The sequence below is a fragment of the Nymphaea colorata genome, chromosome 11, assembly GCF_008831285.2.
Source record: "Nymphaea colorata isolate Beijing-Zhang1983 chromosome 11, ASM883128v2, whole genome shotgun sequence".
NCBI classification, from domain to species: domain Eukaryota; kingdom Viridiplantae; phylum Streptophyta; class Magnoliopsida; order Nymphaeales; family Nymphaeaceae; genus Nymphaea; species Nymphaea colorata.
Window position 1 is genome coordinate 15,664,969 of NC_045148.1, and position 13,399 is coordinate 15,678,367.

At 38.4% G+C, this 13,399-nt stretch overlaps 2 protein-coding genes across 4 annotated transcripts; one reads left to right on the forward strand and one right to left on the reverse strand.

Annotated features, from left to right (window-relative positions):
• Nucleotides 1–424: 424 nt before the first annotated feature.
• On the forward strand, nucleotides 425–3,249 carry LOC116264927 (30S ribosomal protein 3, chloroplastic-like). Of its 3 annotated transcripts, none has more exons than XM_031645388.2 (3): nucleotides 425–823; nucleotides 1,020–1,323; nucleotides 3,085–3,249. In XM_031645388.2, the coding sequence occupies exons 1-2, from the start codon at nucleotides 530–532 to the stop codon at nucleotides 1,299–1,301; spliced, it is 576 nt and encodes a 191-aa protein (XP_031501248.1). In that variant the 5' UTR covers nucleotides 425–529; the 3' UTR covers nucleotides 1,302–1,323; nucleotides 3,085–3,249. The 3 variants fall into 3 exon arrangements, with proteins under 3 accessions (XP_031501248.1, XP_031501249.1, XP_049936630.1); XM_031645389.2 differs by having other exon boundaries at nucleotides 3,097–3,249; XM_050080673.1 differs by lacking the exon at nucleotides 3,085–3,249 and having other exon boundaries at nucleotides 1,020–1,577.
• A 4,465-nt stretch (nucleotides 3,250–7,714) lies between these two features.
• LOC116264771 (zinc finger protein 6-like) lies at nucleotides 7,715–8,807 on the reverse strand. Its single transcript, XM_031645152.2, has one exon. The coding sequence runs from the start codon at nucleotides 8,781–8,783 to the stop codon at nucleotides 8,091–8,093; it is 693 nt and encodes a 230-aa protein (XP_031501012.1). The 5' UTR covers nucleotides 8,784–8,807; the 3' UTR covers nucleotides 7,715–8,090.
• Nucleotides 8,808–13,399: the final 4,592 nt, after the last annotated feature.

Genomic DNA, 13,399 nt, shown 5'->3' on the forward strand with positions numbered 1-13,399 from the left:
TTTACATTTTAGCCATGTGTCAATTACCTGACATTTAGCAGCATTAATTTTTCCAAATTAACATATTCTTATTCTACAAACCTTTTATGTCTTTTTTATGCATCCAATATAATACGTTGACGATTCTACAGTCTAATGGATTAATACTGAATGCTTACATTTATAAGTTAAATAAACTTTAAAATCTTATACATGGTTGAAATTTATTAACTCTAATCTTTTAATAAATTCAAAATAATTTGCAACGTTTAATTTATATTCTCATAAAATTTTATTTTGTAATTACGTATTAATTTTTAACGTCTTTAAAATACCTTTATAGTCAATTCATAAACCCAAATATAAAAAAAGACGGATGAATTTTTTGATTTCAAAGCAGGCCGAACGTCGCCGTATCGCGGTATATATATATATATATATCGAGAGAGAGAGTGAGAGATAGGGCCTTATCCATTGTGGACGAGGGTGAGCCCGCCGGATTCCTGAGGCTCCGACTCCAAGTGTTCTATCGGGGAATTCTGGGACCAAAATGGCAATGCTCTCGATAGCATCTCCAGCAACTCCAGCAAGTAGAGGCAAAGGTGCTGCCATGCCTCTTCTTCGGTCGCTTCACCCTCAAAGTCCTTCCACTTTTCTTTCTTTGTCCTCTGAACTGCCGCATAAAGCCATCCATCATCAACCCTTAACCACCATGGTTTCTTGTCGTGCTCTTGAGAGAAGGATGGATTCCCACAAATGGGAAATCCGCACAGCGGCTGCAGAAGCAGCCCAACTTGGGGACCCTTCTGCGACGCTTGACCCTGAGCCCGAAGAGCAAAAAGAGGTTCTCTCTCTCTCTCTCTCTCTCTCAATGCTGTCATTTTGCAGTGCCTTGAAGTGAAGATTAAATTAGAACTTATGTGTTTTTCCGATTTCTTCATAATTTATGCTTTTAAGTAATACCACCAACATTGAACTCTTGAATTCATGTTATGATGTGCGGCCGTATATTCTGAGAGTGGAGCTCTTTGGGATTGCAGAAACTGAAGGTTGTTGTCAACCCACTGAAGAAGCCAAGGCTTGTTTTGAAGTTCATATGGCTTGAGAAGAACATCGGACTTGCTTTGGATCAGGTAATTCCTGGCCATGGAACAATACCACTTAGCCCTTATTATTTCTGGCCTAGAAAGGACGCGTGGGAAGAACTCAAAGCTAAGCTGGAAAGCAAGCCATGGATCTCTCAAAAGAGAATGATAATTCTTCTTAATCAGGCGACAGACATCATCAATCTATGGCAACAGAGTGGGGGCAATTTGCAATAGCTGGTTCGGAGCTCTGTTGTTGGTCAGTTGGTTTTTCTTTTCCCCCTTAACCGGGCGCTCTTTTCCTTGAAAATGAATGTTTTGTCTAGAGTAGTGCACCTATGAGCATTTGAAGCATTTTGCTCATTGAAGTTAGTTCTGTAGAACTTGCTTCTTGCGCATGCTTTCGGTCCATCATTATCTATTGTCACCTGGTCATGTAATCTATATATATTTAGATAATGGAGATGTTTTATTTATTACTCTCGGGTTAATGATAAAAGTAATTTTTCTCTATATATTGAGGTAATGGAGAGGTTTTATTTATTGGTAATACTATTTCTTTTCTCTTGCTAATGAAAATGAATGATGATGTTCCCTTGTAGCAACATCAAGTTGCAAGCATGAGAGGTGAAAGGATTGTGGATGCAGTACAACAAATTCAATGCATAATTGCTGGCCAGTGTAAAGGGCTTGCCATTTTCCCTATTATTTATCAGGATGAATAGGATGGTTTAAACGTTTACGCACTTGCGTACATTCCTTCTGATTAATTTGCCAGTAAAGGAAGGACTGTTTCTTGTTACGCAGTCGTTTTCACCTAGGCCCTAGTGTACAAATATATAAAGTTGCGTCTATCAAATACGAGAGTGCTGGTGAAGGTAAAAAAACATGTTTTTTTCTTATTATTTCTGGAAGTGCAAGTAAACTCTTTCTTCCAGAATCAGGCTTTTCAGTTGCACATCTCTATACTTGAAGGTATGTTTTTATATAACAGATCCATGTATGTTCATTCCTGCTTATTCATTTGAGTTCCTGGATTCAAGTAGACAACTGATCAGACAAAGTTGTCATTGGATTCAAAGAATCAGGATAAGTAAAAGGAAGCATTTGAAAGTTATGCGTGAAGAGAACTCAAATGAAAGTAGGGTTAAATTTCATTATATGATAGATACAGGCAAACCAGCAATATCATATAACCAAGAATTTAGTCAGCCATGTATTGAATACTCGTAGCATCTCCTTTCAAATTCTACGCTACTTTGGTTAGCAATTAAAGTTTTTTATTTCTGTTACTTAGCTACCTGAATAAAGCCACTGCGTTAACTAATGACATTCTAGCTGTGAGCTATTCAAGCTTGATTGCGCCTTAGAGCTATCAAGGTAATAGTTTCAGGTGGCATACATTTAATTACCTTTTGTAAAAGACTTATCCAAAGCATTAAGCTACAATGCTTGATTGATTGATTAATCTTGGATCTAAGATCCTTATTGGTGGGGTTCCAACTTGATGTGTTTGTTTGCTTTGAAGTTTGACGCATGTCACCTTACCAAGACACATTCATTTAGATCCATATTAATCGAATTCACAAGCTTTAATGTTACACCTTTCACGTCTGACAATACCACTAGGTGGAGAGTCTTTTCCAACAGTAGGCTTGCAAGGAAATGAAGATTGCAGAACATAAGAACATGTATGGGTGGTATTGATAAATGTCCTGCTGAACATCTACCTTTTCACCTAGTAGCTGCCTTTCAGCTTGCCAGGCCATGTAGTTTCTTCAGTATATGATCTCATGGATTTATCAATTGATAAAATGTTATCTAACTTCTCATTCATTTGAATTATTTCAACTTTTTTTTTTCTAATTTTCTGCTTATTATCATACTTAACTATTTATATTCTCTTCAAAGATAGAGCAAAGATATTGAAACACGGATCATGATGCTGGGAAGTCGTTTCATCTTCTGATTCATTTATTAGAATAACTGTTATGCTTCCACTTTGGTGATATAACTGCAGTTGTTTATGAAGGAAGGAGTGCTGAGAAGTAGCCTGCTGCAGATCATGCCAGGATCATAAAATCATTTGTATCTTACAGCTTTTAATAGCAAAGTTGTTCAATTGTTGTTTACTCCTATGTATTTTTGTGCCATGGCTTTATTAGAAGTTATTGGATGAGGTTAACGGGGTTGGTAGAATGGATACCCATGCCAATTCTATTGTGAGTCCAAGCAAACACCGGACAGTGGGCCCCATGCAAAATATGGTTTCTCGCTGTTCCACCATTTTGGTGGAATGGCGGCAGAATGTTGGGTCCTATGAATGCGGTTTTCTGTTCCTCATATCAAATGACCTCCTAATGTGCAAACTGCAAAGAACACTGCATTCTCAAATACACAGATAAATGGTAAGTCCATTCGTCTGGCTGTGTTGTTTCATTGGATAATGTGAGTTGGTTATCGTGATCCATTGTTTTTGTGCTTATGAGAACCCATCAACAGCAAGAAGCTTGGATGGATGGATATCCTGAATGGCATAGCATAATGTTTTTTCTTTTAGGAGTCATTGTTAACTTGATGAGGAGGGCAAAATTATAACTAGAATATTTGCTCTGTTCTTTGCCTTAGCCTTCTATAGCATGTGTGGATATGTGTTCATACTATTCAGTGACTTTTTAATATGGGAAACAATTTATTGACATACCAAAATTTGTTAGGTCAGGCGGTCAGGCAGTGGATAATAATAATAGTAATATTTGTTATCATCATGATCATTGTTGTTCCTTGGCATCCGTTTTCTCCCTCATTTCCGTGCCCACAAGAAAGTCATTTTAGTAGTTTCATAATCGAGGGGTATCAAGTTCCTTGATGCGTTCCACCGACCAGCCTAGTCAGGTTTACAGAGCTGGCACGGGATAGTGGCTCACATTAACCTATGCTTTCGTCAAGTTTACAGAACTTTAGGGTGCAAATAGCTTTTTTCTCTTGTTGAAACCTCCCTGCCCAGCTGGCCCCAGGAAATGCACCTTGTTTCACCTTGCACACGGAGTTGACGCCCATCGGAGTCGAGCTGCAATTGCCTGGTTGATGGCCGTGGCATGCTCCTACCATGCCAACCCTTTTTTTGTCTGCCAAGATGTCATGCTTTACTCTATTGCAGTCATCCATATGGAAAGAATAAAAAAAAAAATCAAGTTATTCTGAACATACTGGCTTTCTTAATCTTCATTAGTTTTTAGATTCAGGCAAATATGCGTGTATTAACCACTGTTGGAACTTCTGAAAGGCAAAAGCGGACGTGTCATCACCTGCAGGATGTCATGGTTCAAACTTGTGCCTAAGGTAGGCAGCTAAACATTTTGTTGAGGATACTCGAACTACGTTTTTTGAATGATTTTGTTTAAAAAATCCATTTATACATTAGTTTTTAGTCCTCTCTCTCTCTCTCTCTCTCTCTCTCTATATATATATATATATATATGAGAGAGAGAGAGAGAGAGAGAGAGAGAGAGAAGTTCCGTTGTATCATGTGGCTTTCTTGTGCTGCTTGTCAAAGCAAAGTGAAGCAATGGAATGGATTTGTAATCTGGTGTCCATGGTATAACTCCATGGACGATGTTTCTTTATAAAACGAGAGAACATGGTGCGGTTTCCTCGGGTAAATGAAAAGCTCCCCCAGTTGTTCAAGTAGCTATCTTCAATGCAACTCATGCAAAGGATGTCATCTTCACCAGTTTATTCTTCCAAGGTTTCTATTATTTTTTATGGTCTAGCCTGAAAGATTCTTTTGCGTTGGTAAAAATTGAAGGGGTGCTTGAATTCACGAGTCATTTTTAAGCCACCTTTTAGAGTCATCTTTTAATGAAGCCTATGGTTGTGGATGCCAAGGTATTCTTTATCATGGCTTTCGTTTTTCTATAGAATGTGTTATGTATAAACTTAAAAATCATTTTGCAATTTTTTGGATCATTGCAATTATTAACTATGAATTTGTTTGGCGTGAAATTTTGTTATACATGCATGCATGCATACATACATGTATCATATGTGCATGTGTGTGTGTATATATATAAATGTATGTATAAGGATATGGTAGGCTATATATATATATATAGCCTACCATATCCTTATACATACATTTTTTTTTAAAAATTGCTACGTCCAAACCCGTACCACCATGCCCACATCAACCTGTATCCACACACTCATGTGACTTGGTAGACATGAATATGGTTGGGTCTTACAAAAGCATATCAGCCGATATACATGATTTCTGTCATCTTCACTCAAATGATGCAGGGTTGATGCCTATGTTTTGGAAGGTCAATTGATTTTTGCATGTAGATCGCCACATCGGTAAAGTCGGTCCATTTTAGCTGATTCTACTAAAAAGAACGGTGCAAAATTTATTCTCAGAAGCGTAGGCGCAGGCTGATTCTCTTTAGCTTCTCTGCAAAATTATTGGGTTCTGCTTCCGATGTTGACAACATTTTCCTTAAGTCTAGAGTACTTCCGAAGTCATTGTCCTGAAATCAATCTTTTCATACACATTTTCTTTGGCTTTTTTGTGGACTTTTAACTGGAGGAAGACATTAGGCACTAGAATAATCATGCAGTTTGGAAATTCCTCTCATTTCGGTTGTGAGGGGCTTTCGAGGAAACAAGCATCCAAGCAAATAAGACCAAGTGGTTGAGACTTGACTTTGTTTTCTCTAGACCTGAATGTTCTTGGTACCAACAATGAATTGCATTCTTCATGTCTCTTCTGTCTGCTTCACTCGGCTTTGACATTGCGACAAAAGACGTTTGCTTTGTAGTTGTGAACGTGTTACCGTTGTACCAACTTGGTGACTTCTTTCACAGGCGAAAATAAGCTGGGCTTTCACGAGCAATTGCATTGATATTGTTGACATGAGAAGAGATTGTTGGATGAACTCATGACCCGAGACCTAACTGCTGTACTGAAAGTCGAAGTCCCTTCATCTCCTAGAGTCTATCAGTCTGAGTTCGACTTTATCAGTTGTTCTGGACATGGGCATATGCTAGTTTCATGTTTCTTTTTCCCTCAAAACCTGCACCACTGCAATTAGGGAAGGAAGATAATTGTCATACGGCTCCAAATTATGGAAATGTTTCCAGGTGAAAAAGGAGAAAACCCACCATCTGGCTAAAGGCCCAAGCTTCATCTCCTTAGGGTACGAAGCTTACTTTGTTGCTTTGGGAAGCCGCATCTGTTTCGTTTTAATTTGAGCATCGATGATCCACTTTTTGCAGCACAAAGAGTTGACATTATGATGATTCAAAACAAAAATTGGCCGTCTACCAGCCTCCATCCCGTCCATTGCACCAATCCTCTTAGGGACATTTATGAAAATGTTCAGAAATGGTTCACTCAAGCTGGCCCCATACGGATCCTGTTAAAGCTTGATAAAACTTATTGTGCTTTACATCTTCATCAACCTGCTTTTAAGATATATATATATATATATATATATATATATATATATATATATATATATATATACATATATATATATACAGAGAGAGAGAGAGAGAGAGAGATGTATGTCACATTCAAGGTACATGTCTGCAGTGATACTTTCTATGTCTTTTCACGAACAAATTCCGTGAGTATTGGGTGTGCCATCTTCTTTCTTTAAATCCATTCACACTTTGCTGCATAAAGTTGAACAGTCCTGCATGTCTTCATTTTTCTTCCTACTGCAAACAAAAGGAACTCAAATTTGAAGATGGCTGGACGCTAGGCTGTATGCCAACATATGTAACGCATCAATCACGCTATACCATATATTTGTAAGGCTTCACCTCTAGGGTTGAGAATTCTTCGTCATCAAAGAAGAAGACCGATGTATGTAGACACGTAGAATTAAGTCAGGGCCAATTTATCAAGAGTTTAGTCCGCCAGAGGGCTGGATTGGAGATTTTTAAATTGAAGAAGGTTAAGATCTCCGGTGCCGGCGTCCGTGCTTGAACATAAACTTGTAAACTTATACAGTAGCCTGCCTAAGCCTAACTTGCAAAAAAAAAAAAGTAGAAAGTTCATGCCTCCTACCAAGAAATTGGTTGCATTCCATCGCCTTTACTTCTTTCACAAGCAATCATGCATTTCACATCAATGGTACACGCACAGATGCACATACAAGCAACCGTGCATAACAAGGTAATAAAGGTGAACACCACCAACAAGTATTAGTTGCATCCAGCAAGAGCTTGATCTGCAAGCTTACAAAGTTTCATGATTATTTGTAGAATTTTGCGGCATGCAAGTCTTTCAAGAAAATTGGAAGTGCCATGTAAACGACTATGAATGTTTGTATTTAATTTTGGTTGCAACATTGCAAGAGACTCAGTCCAACTTTAAATCTTGTCCTCGATTTGGGAGAACAGGTTTCATTTTGATTTGAGCAGCTTCTTGCTTTACTGGGAAAGGTGATCCATTGAACTGAGTTTGGAAGAACAGGTTTCATTTTGATTTGAGCAGCTTCTTGCTTTACTGGGACTAAGAGTGTTCAGTTAAAATTAATCAGATATTTTTCCCATTAGATTCCAACCAAATTCCTCAGCAGGGGATTGAGTTTGATAAAGAAGAATCTCCTTTCAAGTGTAGGCGGTCTATCCTTCAAAGATTGCAGGAGGGCCAAAAGAAGAATTTTCACCAAAAAAATGCATAGACCTAACTTACAACAAATTTAGTGCCTGTTTAACAGAACGTTCGAAAGAAAAAGAAATCCGTAATTACGAAGGTTGCAATTTGCATGCAACCATCTTGAATGAGCTAAGAAGAAGGTCTAATGGAGGTGCAGACAACAGAACATACATGGGGGATTTAGCCACCACAAAAGTTACACTTGAGGATTAAACTGAGCCCAACCGCACATGACAGAACACTCCCTAGAAATGACAATTATATGGCCGAGCAGGTTGAGCCGATCGAGCTAAGGTGAGCCAAGCACCAAAACATGCGCTAAATTGTGAAGTTTCTGAGCCATGGTTGTCACTTTTCAGTCATGGTGCAAAGGGTGCAAGGCCGAGATGTAGGTCCAGCCCCACATCCTGGTCAGTGAAGTTGCCGGAAAACTTGGAAAGTGACGGTGCCACGGCCGTGTTGCCGGAGAATTCACCAGATGGTTGTGTTACGCAAGGGGTGTAAGCAGTGCTGCGTGATTGTGTTGATGGAGATGGTGACGGCGACGTCAGTAGCTGGCAAGACATGGGCACCGGCGCGTCTGGGTTGGAGAACCGCAGCTTTTGCACTGGTGCATCCGGGTAGCAGCTGACGGAAGATCTGACGGCAAAGCCCGAAGGTTTCACAGTATAGACGAAGGGGGTGGCGCCGGAGGCTGGGATCAATGTGGGGAGGCCGAGGTACCTGTCTTCGACATAATTCGGGATGATCCTTGCACCATGAGGGCCCAGAAAAGCTGATGCTGAGATCCCATGCGTCCTGTTGGCCAGACGCTGAGCCCTCCTCATCTCTTGCCTCTCTTTCTTGTGAGCATTTTGATGGCCACCCAAGGCCTGGGAGTTGGCAAACTCCCTGAAACAGTACTGACATTCATATCTCCGGCCGTCGCTGGCCGGAATTCCCCTCGATTCTGAAGACACCCCGCTGTTAGGCTCTGAGTGTCCGCTTTCATGGTCTTCTAAAACTTGGAAGCCGAAGATTTTCAGAGAGGAACGGCTCATAGCGTCTGCCATGAGGAGAAGAAGAGTGCTGCTTCCTTTTGCTCTAGACACATTTTCCTATCTATATATATATATATATATATATATATATATATATATATATATATATATATATATAAAACTTGTGAATATTTACTGGCTGGTGGAAAAAAGATCAATCAATTAGGAATCCGAGTTCTAAGAACATACTTAAATACACCAAATTGGTTGTTGCCCAACCATAAGCCAGGAGAGCAAAGGAGTTTCTTAAGAGGAAGCATTAATCTTTTGTGTTATGTGACTAATTCTGAATAATATACATTTGTTTTAAAAAAATGAGAAAAGCTTCTTCAAATGAAAACTTTTTATTCATCATTTAACGAAAGGGGCCTTACTTTTTTCTGAATATCTTCAAGCCAGCAGCAACATTCTGTCAAAATTATCTTCTTGGAAAGAGGTGGTTAACTATAGCATACCAACCGAGTGGCCTTATGGCCATTGAAGGGTTTGTTGTTATCAAAAAGTCATTTGATTTGGAGTTTAATGTTAATAGTAGCTCATATCAATATCAGATTCAAAACTAAGGCAAGTTTTCGAATCTGAGATTAAAGATTGAGGAAATTTATGCAATGAAAATGAAAGGATATATATATATATATATATATATCACAGGGCCAATCCCAAGTCTCCAAATCTAGTTAAGTTGGGCACTTTTGAGGTTGACATGTGTGAGCTGGGTCAAGATGACTATGACCAAGAAGAACAAATATTGATGAGAGAGACTCTATGGAAGAAAAGAAAACGAAGTTGCAACTCAAAAAATATTTAATAAAATGTGACACAAACTGAGCAGTTGTGCAGTACTTGTCAAGAGAAAATATGACCTAGAATTTTGGTCAAATGATGGCTTGAAAGACTGCACAGGACTTGATGCAAGCCCAGTGAACACAAGGAACATGTTTTTGGGTGCCTGAAATGACCAAAAATATCTGGGTTGGCGCCTGAAATTACCAAAATATCTCTGATAAAAGAAGTTAGGGATCGTTTGGTAATAGCAATAGTTTATTATTGTTTCATAAATTTATTTTAAAAATCGTTGTGTTATCTACTTTCTCTTTCTCTCTCTCTCTCTCTCTATATATATATATATATATATATATATATAATATGAAACATAATAACAAATTAGCCCCAAAGAGAATTATAGGTACTCTCTCATCTAACATTACAAGACAATATTTCTCTCTCTCTAGCTCATAACAAGACAGTCTGTGTCGTCATCTGCTTAATTTAAAATTGCCATGGTCCTGTGAACGTAAGGCTCGGCATCGACCATTGACCTTAATGCCCAAGGAGTATTTTTATTTTGCCGAAGGGCATAATTTTTTTTTTTTTGTAAGGGTACTATTTTTGTTTGTTTTTTAAAAAATATCATTTCTTACTTTCCCAACTTTCTCCTTACAAGGGGAGCTCCTTTTTTATCTACCTTTTTTTTCATTTCAAGGGCATTTTGGTCATTTCATTTGGATGAGAAAAATTCCAACTTTTCCGCTTTTAGGGGTATTTTGGTCATTTCATTTGTATGAAAAAATTCCAGTTTTTTTCCACTTCAGGGGTATTTTGGTCATTTCACATTGAACTGAATATCTCACGGATGCAATAATCAAACACGTATATGTACGCATCAAGCGGCCACAGTTCGTGTTTCAAGACAAATGTTTCCGGGTACGAATCATGGCATGTGGACTGCGTCCCATGTGTCCGGAGGCCATTATTGCCACCGGCCGATCACAGTCGGGAGGAACTGCCGGGAATGGTGAAAAAGTTTTCCAAGGATAACGTTTTCCGCACTGGACACTGAGTTTCGAGAGCTGTACTTCAATAGTCCTTATTATGTCTCTTTGTACTTGAACAACCTGCATAATTGTCCAATACAAGTTGGAAGAATGCGCAGATAGTGTCTATATTACAAGTTTCTAAGTACTTGCATCATGGCTCTTGACCCTATCCACAAATGACGATGACAAAGCACCACCTAACATAAATATCTAATTGAATGTCATGCAAATTATTATATTAAGCAATATATTACGCTTCACGCGTGCAGTGACTTTATTGAAAGGTCAGGACTCTTTGGAAAGGTTTGTTTTTGAACAAAAAGTATTTTCAGCGTTAAACATACATATAGCCCAGGTTCACGTAAAATCACCCATGCAGCTATTTCATGATTTATATGTATTCATATTTCGTTGAGTGATTTGATTTCTCGACATTTTCCTGAGCTCCAGATTGTATATCATTCTTTATAATTTAAAAAAACTAAAGACTATGTTAGTATCAATTTTCTGTGGTGAAGCCAGAAATTTTGGGTTGAGAAGACTAATTCAAACAATTTCGGATTGACACCTATACATACAATTAAATGTACAAATTGTTGAAGGAATCGATATGTAAAAATAAAGAAATTTTGTGGGCGGATGTGTACACTGCCAACATTGAAGAATTTAAAAAAGCAGCTTCGGATAAATAATCTTTCATTTAAATTTCTTCGTCTCCATGCATTTACATATTTTAATTGCTGACGCTCTTCACTTCCTCTACACTCTATTTAAGCCGCGCGCTTTCCTGCCCACCAAGTGCCGATCTATTGTGATTTGCTTAATTTAGAGAGAGGAGGGATGCTAACATTTGAGATAATATAAAAATATTTGGTGAATCTGCTGTCTCCATGCACCAGTTCTCGAATTCTGGACTTCCAATTAACAGATTATTTGGTGCCACAACAACTCCAGGGGACAACTGGAAATTGACGAAATCCTAAAGCACGATCCTGATCACTTGATAAGTTGCATGGAGATTAGGTTTTCAAGTTAATAGTCAAACTTGGCAGGAAGAATCCAACTCATTCTCATTCCTAGTTATGGTTAAAATGCATTATGCTTTGAAATGAATGCAGAATCTGATATTGGTATATATGTAGATTAAAAGAAATTTGAATTTGAGACTGTTGAGCCACTGACAGCTTTGGACCCCTACCAAGGTTGATCTGAATCGGCCTTTTCTAATCCCTGCTGCAGCCATGATCGAATAGATTTTTTAGATGAAGTTTTTCTTGACCTCCACATTTCGAAAGTTTGAACCACTTATAGTTTTAAGTTCATTATTTAAAACAGATCTCCCATTCTCCACTTGATTTGATTCGGTAGATTTTTTCTTAAAGTTTTTCAAAAAGATTCCATTCAGATGTACTGAACATAATCGTTTCGGACCAACAGAAGAACAGGGGAAAAGTACTCGTGATGACCATGATCCTTTGCCTTTCATCCCGTTCAAGGATCGACAGTGTCTATGACAGAAGCAGCTAAAGAATGTGCATCACGTCAGGGTTTGTCTTTTCGACTGGAGGGACTGAACTTTCTTCCTCGCATTCAGGTTCTCCATTGCCATCTCTTTCTTCGGGACTGTACATCTTTGTCTTCAATTTCCTGCTGACTCGAAAACATATAACAAGAAGCAGGAGGGGCAACAGTATCTTGCACCACGATCGATAAACTTAGTAAGCTGATGTTGTACGCTAAGGAGAGATCGAACAGCCATTATTGAATGGTGGTGGTGCAGATGGCTTTCGTTTTTCGGTGTCTGCACCTTATCTCCATCACCATCTCCGGACAATGGCCTGCACCATTGCTGCTGTTCAGGACGCGACGTGGCCTGATAATGATCCGACTCACATGCGCAGAGGACAGTTCCTACCAACGTGTTTCCAAATATAGCAGCAAAGGACTACAGTAACATTCAAAAATCTGCCTCTTTTGATCCTGTCAGCGGCAAACAGATCCAGTTCATTTGGTTGGTAGAACATTGTTTTTATCATTCGTAGCACATTTTAAAGTTGTTTCTTATTTTTAGTTAATTTTTCATTTACTTTCAATTTTTTTTTTTCAGCCGATTCATAACCGGTTTAGCTGGCTCACTGAATTGACCATTTCATCGAATTGACATCGTCGTTGATTAATTTCGGTTTTTGATTTTTAAAGCACAGACAATAATGGAGGACTGAACGGTCGATTACATTATTATTCGGATCATGAATCCGTGGCCTTCAATTTCCTCGCTAAGCCACTTGAAACTGATTGCGTAAGAGCCCGAAATTGATTAATTATGAGTTCCTGCATGGCTGGTGTTAGAACAAAAAGAAAAAAAAGATCGACAGAAGAACGTTTGGTATATGGGCATGGCTCAAGAAAAAATAATAGACAGGTCCTTAACTTTCGAAGGAAATGATGAAAGAGCAGCCTACTGATTAAAAAAATTAATTTTTTGATATAGAATGACGACAATACTCCTTTATAAAGAGCAACTCTTGTTTGGCCGATGAAAGATATTTTTTGTTGCTGAGAAAAGGATTTTTTTATTATTTTATATTAAAATTAACGTTTTCTGTCGGGATGCAATCATTTGAGAATTTTTCTTAAAAGTTTAGTGTTTATTAAGCAATAATTTATTGTTCCAACAAAAATCTGGAGTCCATCACAAGCCCGCCCTTTGTCCTGTCTTCCTTGCGATAAAAGGCATGGTTTATTCTCATTTTGCATGATGCTTATAACACTGAGAATAGAGACTGACTACTTGCCAACACCATTTCAATC

Bases quoted from the DNA above. Each gene is read 5' to 3' on its own strand.
- LOC116264927 (XM_031645388.2), top strand. From the start codon at position 530: ATGGCAATGCTCTCGATAGCATCTCCAGCAACTCCAGCAAGTAGAGGC. The intron at 824-1,019 runs GTTCTCTCTCTC...TTGGGATTGCAG, and splicing joins AGCCCGAAGAGCAAAAAGAG to AAACTGAAGGTTGTTGTCAA.
- LOC116264771 (XM_031645152.2), bottom strand. From the start codon at position 8,783: ATGGCAGACGCTATGAGCCGTTCCTCTCTGAAAATCTTCGGCTTCCAA.